This window comes from Otolemur garnettii, unplaced genomic scaffold (assembly GCF_000181295.1).
Source record: "Otolemur garnettii isolate 467f Iridium unplaced genomic scaffold, OtoGar3 scaffold00034, whole genome shotgun sequence".
In the NCBI taxonomy this organism is placed as follows: Eukaryota; Metazoa; Chordata; class Mammalia; order Primates; family Galagidae; genus Otolemur; species Otolemur garnettii.
In genome coordinates, this window is record NW_003852429.1 from 4,377,958 (window position 1) to 4,386,237 (window position 8,280).

The window sequence follows — 8,280 nt, forward strand, 5'->3', positions numbered from 1 at the left end:
CTCCTCTCGCTGCCCCAAACAGCTGGTCTGTGCACACGTCACACTCATTCCTCCCGGTGGCAAAGTTCCAGTAGGGCAAAGCAAAGGACTCATTGCCAATGAGTTTCTAAAAGCAAAGTACAGACCCAGTCATTTAACTCAAGCCATCGGACACAACAAGAAAACATACAAGGCAAAGACTGACATGGGTCTTGCCAAGTGTCTAGCAAGATTAAAAGTACCAGATGGATAAAGGAAGAAATTGTGGTCTACATATGCTGTATGCAATGGAATATTATCCGGCCTTTGAAAAGGAGATCTTGCCATTTGCAGCCACACAGGTGAATCTGGAGGGCATTTTGCTAGGTGAAATAAGCGAGATGTGGAAGGCAAATTACTGCATAATATCACTTATGTGCTGAATCTTTAAAACAAACAGGAATATGTACAAACAGAGTACAATGGGGGTAGTTAACAGAGGTAGAGAGAAGTGGTGAGAAAACGTAAGCTAAAAGGTACAAATTTGCATTTAAGTAAATGAGTAAGTCTAGAGATCTAATGTACTAGACTATAGTTAATAGACTGTATCATGTACTGGTAATTTGCCAAGAAAGTAGATTGTTCGCACTCTAACCACACACACACACATATAAAAAGAAAGCGGTACATGGTGCTGGGTATGTCGAGTGGCTTGACTGTAGTAAGGGCTCCAGCACGTGTATGTGTATCAAGATAAACATGTCAAAACATCATGCTGTCATCTGAAAGTATGCACCATAAAATAACTCATTGTGGAGTTTCGACCAACCTGGAGATCTCTTTCCAGCCACAACAAATGGTACCGGTGCCAGGTAACAAAGGCAGGTCCTTGGTGGGAGAAATCTATAGCCTTGTAGGGACGCCCTGGTCCTGAAACAGTTAGGAAACATATTAGAGAGCAAGGAACAGAACTTCTCAAACGCTAAACTTGCCTGGGATGCCTCCACCGAGCCAATAAATCTGTGATGTTTTAATGAGGAAAACATTTTCTTATTTATCTCTCTGAAAACAATGACAGTGACAACAAAGGAATTTCAGGAGCAACTAGCACGTTTAGAATAAACTCTCCTCTTTCTCCTAAAGGTTTGATTTCCTGCAGAAATCCAGGAAATTCAGGTCGCTTCCAGGGTTAAGAGCCCCTTAATTTTTTTCAAGCAACAACTCATGAAGACGAAATAGATTATCCAAAAGAAGAGATCGTTAAGACCTAAATGAAATATATTTTTAAAAGACATTTTCTAACCTTCTCCTTACAAATGCATACATTTGTGAGGGGTGTTTCATTCACGGGACAGCAACTTCAATCACACTTAATCCTAAGGCAGAATTTATATAACCAAAAAGAACTTTCACACATTTTGCCTCATCCACCGATCAGTTATAACTGCTGACAAGCTGACAAGCTGGTCACTGAGACCAGAAGTGGGAAAAATACATTCAAACCATTTTGGCTAGCCCCTAGAACTGTCAATTTTAGTAAAAAGCTTTGGACGATTTAATGACCTTCCTACTGCCTGTTCCATCCTTCTTCTCTCGTTCATAACAGCTTTTGATGGTTATGTAGACACTCTAGCTACCTTGAGTTCTATTTCAAAGTACCTATAATAACTTCAGAGAGCTGAACAGACATGAATGTAAATTTAATGCCCAGGTATGATCAGAAACTATAGTTTTCTTTTCCTCTTGAGAGACTACCCTCTCATAAAGCAAAAATTCCTCCAAATGATGACAGAAAAACCTATCAGGTTTATGGAGAGAAGAGCCTTCTTATCCATCGATAAAGAAAGACAGATGCTTACCGGTGAGGAAAGTTTTCAAAGGTTCACGCTAAGGAAAGAGCGGCTGTTGCTGACATTGGCTACCTAGTCCTTTGTTAATGTTTAATCCAGAGCGAAGTTTCAAGTTCTCAAAACAGAAGGAATAAGGGGACATCAAGAGAGCCCATTGATAGGGACAAGTGATTAGCTCACAGAGAAAGGATTCCCACTGAAAATCCTGCTATTCAAAGTGAACTCAATGTCTTCAGCCCTCCTGATCCCAATGAAAGTCCCCAAAAGTGGGGACAGCTGCAGGCAGAGCCATGACACTTAGGACTGTTATGAGAAGACTCTAGAATGGATTCAGGCCCTCCTAGAATAAGCTGCTATCTATTGTTTCCCTTGATTGAAAGAAAACTAGAAGGGACAAAGCCAAACTTAGCAGATCAATGGCATTTATAACATATAATCCCCCATTCCAAGTCCCACCCAGGTCCCAATTTTTAGGACCTGGAAAGGCCAGGGATCATTTTTCTCAGGCATCCATCATAACTTTGGCTTAAAGGGCTGAGCAGGAGAAACTCTCCCTAAAAACCTGGCGGTGCAGAAGTACCGTACATGATTATCTGAAAGTCTGTCAATCATGCCGTGGACTATCTCAAGTCTATCTAGAGTTTATCTATTGTGTGAGTTTAATGACACACACACTTCCTACATGAACACTCTTAATTCTGCACAAAGAGGCTTCCTGAGCTTGGCCACGTGCTCGGTTAATTCCTCTAATTCGAAGAAAAGGTCAGAGAGGGCTTCCACAGCCAGATTTACAAATATTTTCTTCTGGAATCAAAAGGAATTTGCCTCCCCTCCACCAACTCATGCCTTTGATGATTAATGGCTTCATAGAGAACAGTTTAGACTTTGAACCAAGAACATAAAGTGGAGGAGAGAACAGTTAAAGTGTCTGTAGCCAATCTGCGGGGAGAAACTAGTCCGTTCTAACTTCAGGCAGTATTTGATCATTCTACGACTTTCATAAACCTGACCCTGCCTTGAGGTTCTCTCTTGTTAATTAACTTGCATGAAATTACTTTCTGCCACCATATGGCCCCCAGTGCAATCACAAACCTTCAATAATATACCTCAAGCCAAGGGGGGAAAATACCCACCTAATAATGTATCTCTAACAGAATAATAATGGAGCCACACAAAAAAGTCATAAACGCTGCAGTTGGCCACCTGCGGCTGGCTCCCATTGGGCCCCAGCAGGCCCAGCCAGTGCTGTGTGGTGATCACGTAGTCAGGGTGGACGGTCTTCTTGGCAAGGTCTAAGGCACCCAAGAACTGTTCTCTCTCCTGAGGAGTCAAGGAATGGATATTCCGCCGGATGACTGGTGGTTTCTTCCGATCACAGCTGGGGCCAGTCCAGCCAAACTTGCAGTCTCCGCAGTTATAGCCAGCGAAGTTTCCTAATTTATGAAACAGGACATGAAATGAATTGTATGCTGTGACGAGCTGAACTGTGCCCTCCCAAAGTCCTAACCCCCAGTTCCTCAGCATGTGACAGTATTTGAAAATAGAATCTTTATAGAGTTAATTCTGAGTAAATGAGGTCATGAGAGTGTGGGGGTTTTGTTGTTACTGTTTTGAGAGAGAGAATCTCACTCTGTCGCCCTGGGTAGAGTACTGTGGCATCATCATAGCTCATAGCAGTATCAAACTCTTGGGCTCAAGTGATTCTCCTGCCTCAGCCTCCTAAGTAGCTGTGACTATAGCACTTGCCACAGTGTCCAGCTGATTTTTCTATTTTTAGTAGAGATGGGGGTCTCACTCTTGCGCAGGCTAGTCTTGAACTGCTGAGCTCAGGGGATGCACCTGCCTCAGCCTTCCAGTGTGCTGGGATTACAGGCGTGAGCCGTCATGCAAAGATTCAGAAATTTGGGCACAGTGACAGAGGGAAGACCAGGTGAGGACACAGGAGAAGATGTCCGTCTACCAGCTGAGGAGAGAGGCCTCAGAAGGAACCAAGTCTGCCAGCACCCTGATCTCTGGCTTCCAGCCCCCAGAACTGTGAGAGAATGAATTCCAGTTGTTGGGCCACCCTGCGTGTGGGACTTTGTTATGGCAGCCCTAGCAGACACCTCCCTCTCAGCATGGCGGGGGTGTCCCTCCCCACATCCTCCCTAGGCCCCAGCAGGACCTGAGTGGCAGCCTCGGGGTAGTGCCCTGCTGAGCCCTGCCACTCCTCTGGCACACACAGAGGGCCTGACACAGAACAGGTCACTGATTTGGAAAGGAAAGGGAATATGCAGTGAGCTAAATTAATAGAGAGATATGCTGATTTCCAGGAATGTAGATGAAAAGCTGGTTTATTTCACACAGGAGACAAGCGCCAAGACAAAATCGATGGAGGCTGGCAGGTGGGAAAGGTGAATGAGCTGCCACCAGTCAGGAAGTGCAGATCACGGCCGGGATCGCAGTCAGCTGCAGGGATGTCCTGCGTTATCAGAGCCGGCCATCAGTACAGTACCGTAATATCCAGTCAAGCATCTCTCTGATTAGCCTCTCTAGAGTTTCAATCCTTTCTCTTGCCCTTGGCTTTTCCCTTCTCAGCCTTCCAGATGACTGCTCAGGGTACACCCAGCACCTCCTACCCCGGGTGATAAGTCAGACAGCAAAAGTGTAAATATTCTTGGAGGAAACGACTGAAACTAAAGAGGTAGTAACACTTATTTCCCAGAGGTTAAGATTAAAAAGGTTATGTAAAGCGTCTAATCTCCTGGACTATGTACTTGCTGCCCTCTGCCCAGAATGCACTTCCCTGGCTGTCTCCCCAAATTCCTCTTTGCCTGGGTGACCCACTCCCCTTTAAGCTTTGCAGTGAGACCTCTATAAGGCCGTTCCTTTTTTAAGAGACATAGTGGGTCTCCGTTGCCCAGGCTGGAGCACAGTCGTGCAATCATAGCTCACTACAAGGTTCAAGCAAGCCTCCTTTCTCAGCCTCCCAAGTAGCTGAGACTACAGAACTATACCCAGCCAACATTTGTTTGTTGTAGAGACAGGATCTGACTATGCTGAGCAGGCTAGTCTCAAATTCCTGGCCTCCAGGGATCCTCACGCCTCAGTCTCCCAAAGTGCTGAGTGCTGGGATTAGAGTGTGAGTCATTGTGCTTGCCTATCCAGTCATTCTACAATCAGGAAGCTCCCACACTGCGCTCCCATGCACCTGTAATTCCCCATTCCTTGAGCTTATCACGTGAATTATAAACATCTCTACACTTCAGGTGCAGGCAGTGCCTAGGCCTGTGCCTGGCCTTGTGCAAAATGTAGAGTGAATGAAGAAGTTAAACATGTAGTCAATAAGGCCAGGCACGGTGGCTCACACCTGTAATCCCAGCACTCTGGGAGGCTGAGGTGGGTAGATCACCTAAGCTCACAAGTTCGAGAACAGCCTGAGCTAGAGGGAGACTCCATCTCTAAAAATAGCCGGGCATTGGTCCCAGGTACTCAGGAGGCTGAGGCAAGAGAATTGCTGGAGCCCAATAGTCTGAGGTTACTGTGAGCTATGACGCCACAGCACTCTACTGGGGGTGACAAAGCGAGACTCTGTCTCAAAAAAAAAAAAAAAGAAAGAAAGTAATCGACAAAACAACAAACAAACATTTCTCTCTCTTTCCTTGTGGATTGGCAGCAAGAGCAGCTCTCGTAAATAACCTTGATTAAAAAGATCAGTACCAAAATAGAGATAAGTGAAAAGTGCTTTGACACAGGAAAGAGAAGCATTAGTTGGATATCCAAAGGAAATGAAAATTTTCTAATCCTATAAAAACAAAGTGATTGGCATTTTTACTCCGTGAAGAAAATATATGGGCTTTCTATTAACATAATGGATTTTTTGATCATTAAAGAAAATTTTCTTAAAAGTACAAGTAGAGAAATTTTTAAAAACTGTAGTTGCACGTTTGGGGTTCTGTGTTCTTTGTGATATACAAAAATCCTACCTATGCTAGCCATAGCTCAATTGCCTCTATTTTCCTCTTTCAATACCATATGAAACCCTAAGTACTTAACAAGGAAAAATTCTGCTCTTCCCACCACTGAAAATCATGTTTATGAATAGTTTGAGTTAAACATCATAGTCTCTGTTCACTGCTAGATGAACACAAATAATTTATTTAACAAATATTTACTGAGAAGCGACTCTGACACTGTATGCTGTGCAAGATGCTTTAGGTTTTATGGAGCTTGAAGTCTATTTTCCCTGGGGCTACCTTACTAAAAGTCTATACATATTGAGACAGAGTCTCACTTGGTCACCCTTGGTAGAGTGCTATAGCATCACAGCTCATAGCAACTTCAAACTCTTGGGGGTCAAGCTATTCTTTTGCCTCAGCCTCCCTAGTAGCTGGGACTACAATGCCCGGCTATTTTTTTTTTTTAGCAGGCCTGGGCTGGGTTCAAACCCACCAGCCCTGGAGAATGTGGCCAGCCCACTAACCACTGAGATATGGGAGCCCTATAATATCTATTAAGATAGCTTTGATTAAAACATATTACCTATTATGGTAGCTTTTATAGGAATCAAGCAGTTTTTTTGTTTTTTTTTTTGAAAAGTGATGGAACAAAATGTTGTGTCTAAGGGCTAGTAACCACCCAAATTAGATTTCAGTCTAACTTCCAGCTGCTCTTCTATAGACAATTGATTGGAGATAAATGTATAGTCCTCTCTCTACAATAGGAGAGTAATTTCTTCTTTCAAAATGCAAAAAAAATTGGGTGATAATGATATGTCAGTGTGGGTTCATTAACAGCAGCAAATGTCCCCCTGTGCTAGGAGATGCTGACAGTGAAGGATAGCAGAGTGGGGGAGCATAGTGGGGGATAGCGGAGTGTGGGATAGAGGAGTGTGGGATAGCGGAGTGGGGGATAGTGGAGTGGGGGATAGCGGAGTGGGGGATAGTGGAGTGGGGGATAGTGGAGTGGGGGATAGCAGAGTGGGGGATAGTGGAGTGTGGGATAGCAGAGTGTGGGATAGTGAAGTGGGGGATAGCAGAGTGGGGGATAGCAGAGTGTGGGATAGTGGAGTGTGGGATAGCAGAGTGTGGGATAGCAGAGTGGGGGATAGTAGAATGGGGGATAGCAGAGTGGGGGATAGTGGAGTGGGGGAGCAGCAGGCGGCCATAGGATCTCTCTGAACTTTGTGCTCAATTTCCCTGGGAAACTAAAATTGCCATAAAAAAATAAAGTCCATTAATTTCTTAAAATGCTAAGGAATAACACAGCTGTATTTTGTAACAAGAAATTCAATACATTCCTACATTTAAAGGCATAAAACTTATTCTGGAATTTGGGGGTCTGATTGTTGAAACTGAGTCATTCACAACTTCTTCCATGAATTTTAAGGTTAGTCTATTTTATTTACTATTAATACTTTTTGGTGGTAGAAACAAAATCATCAGTAACTAATTGTCTCCCTCAGTTATCCAGTAAAGAATCTATCAAACCCCTACTACCCAAAGGACAGCCCAAAAGAAACACATCTTGATGGTGGGGGAGGCTGTGAGTGGGTGGAGAAAATGGGATTCAGGGAATCTCTGTACTTTCACTCAGCTTTGCTGTGAGCCTAAAACTGCTCTAAAAATTAAATTCTATTTAAAAAACAAAAACCAAAAAAACCCTCCACAGGCCTTTCTTTATGCTTCCATAATTTTTTGTACATTCAGACAGGGTTGCCACACCCATGACTCTGGACTAAACCTCTCAGAGCCTGTCATATTGGGATAAGAGTTCCATTCTATACAGTTCTTCTGAGAAAACAAAGCAGGTTGATAAGGAGCTCTTAGAACAGCGACTGATATACAGTAAGTGTGTCAGTGTAATATGAAGTGTCATTCCTAGCATCATTAGATGTCGTTTGTTAAATAGTATGGAAGTTAACTTTTCACATCTGTCTTCCTTATGTCTACACTGAAGAATTGTGTCAGTTTTTCCCCCTCTCTGGACTTGAAGGGCCCAACTGGTACTGGATAAACATTGGTTGGGCAAGTGATAAATGAATCAATGAATGATTGAATAAAAGGCATTCAGGACGATCCCAGCTCATGAGGTTCAACTTCTGACTTTTCAACTTTACAATGGTACAAAAGATGTAGAAACCACAGTCCATTCTGTTTCTCACTTTCAGTACAGCATTCAGTAAACCGCCTGAGATAGTCAACACTTAATTATAAAATAGAGTGTGTGTGAAATGATTTTGCCCAACTGTAGGCTAGCGTAAATGTTCTGAGCACATCTAAGGTAGGCCAGGCTCACAGCTGAGACGTTCAATAGGTTAGTTGTACCAAATGCATTTTTGACTTAGGATATTTTCAATTTACGATGGGTAAATTGGGCAGCCCCACTATAGTCTAGTGTACTTATCTGTATAAATGAGGCACGGTGTCTTTTTCTATCAGAAATGAAGGACATGTACACAAAGCAACATCAACACAAGGCCAATGGTGGGAAA

At 43.3% G+C, this 8,280-nt stretch overlaps 1 protein-coding gene across 1 annotated transcript in view; it reads right to left on the bottom strand.

The window, feature by feature from the left end:
* Positions 1-8,280, bottom strand: part of DCT (dopachrome tautomerase) — a 34,729-nt gene that overhangs the window by 22,415 nt on the left and 4,034 nt on the right. The window contains 3 exon segments of the mRNA XM_003789622.1: positions 1-106; positions 788-888; positions 2,942-3,241. The exon segment at positions 1-106 is cut by the window's left edge and continues 1 nt beyond it. Of these exon segments, the coding sequence (XP_003789670.1) occupies positions 1-106; positions 788-888; positions 2,942-3,241 (507 nt within the window).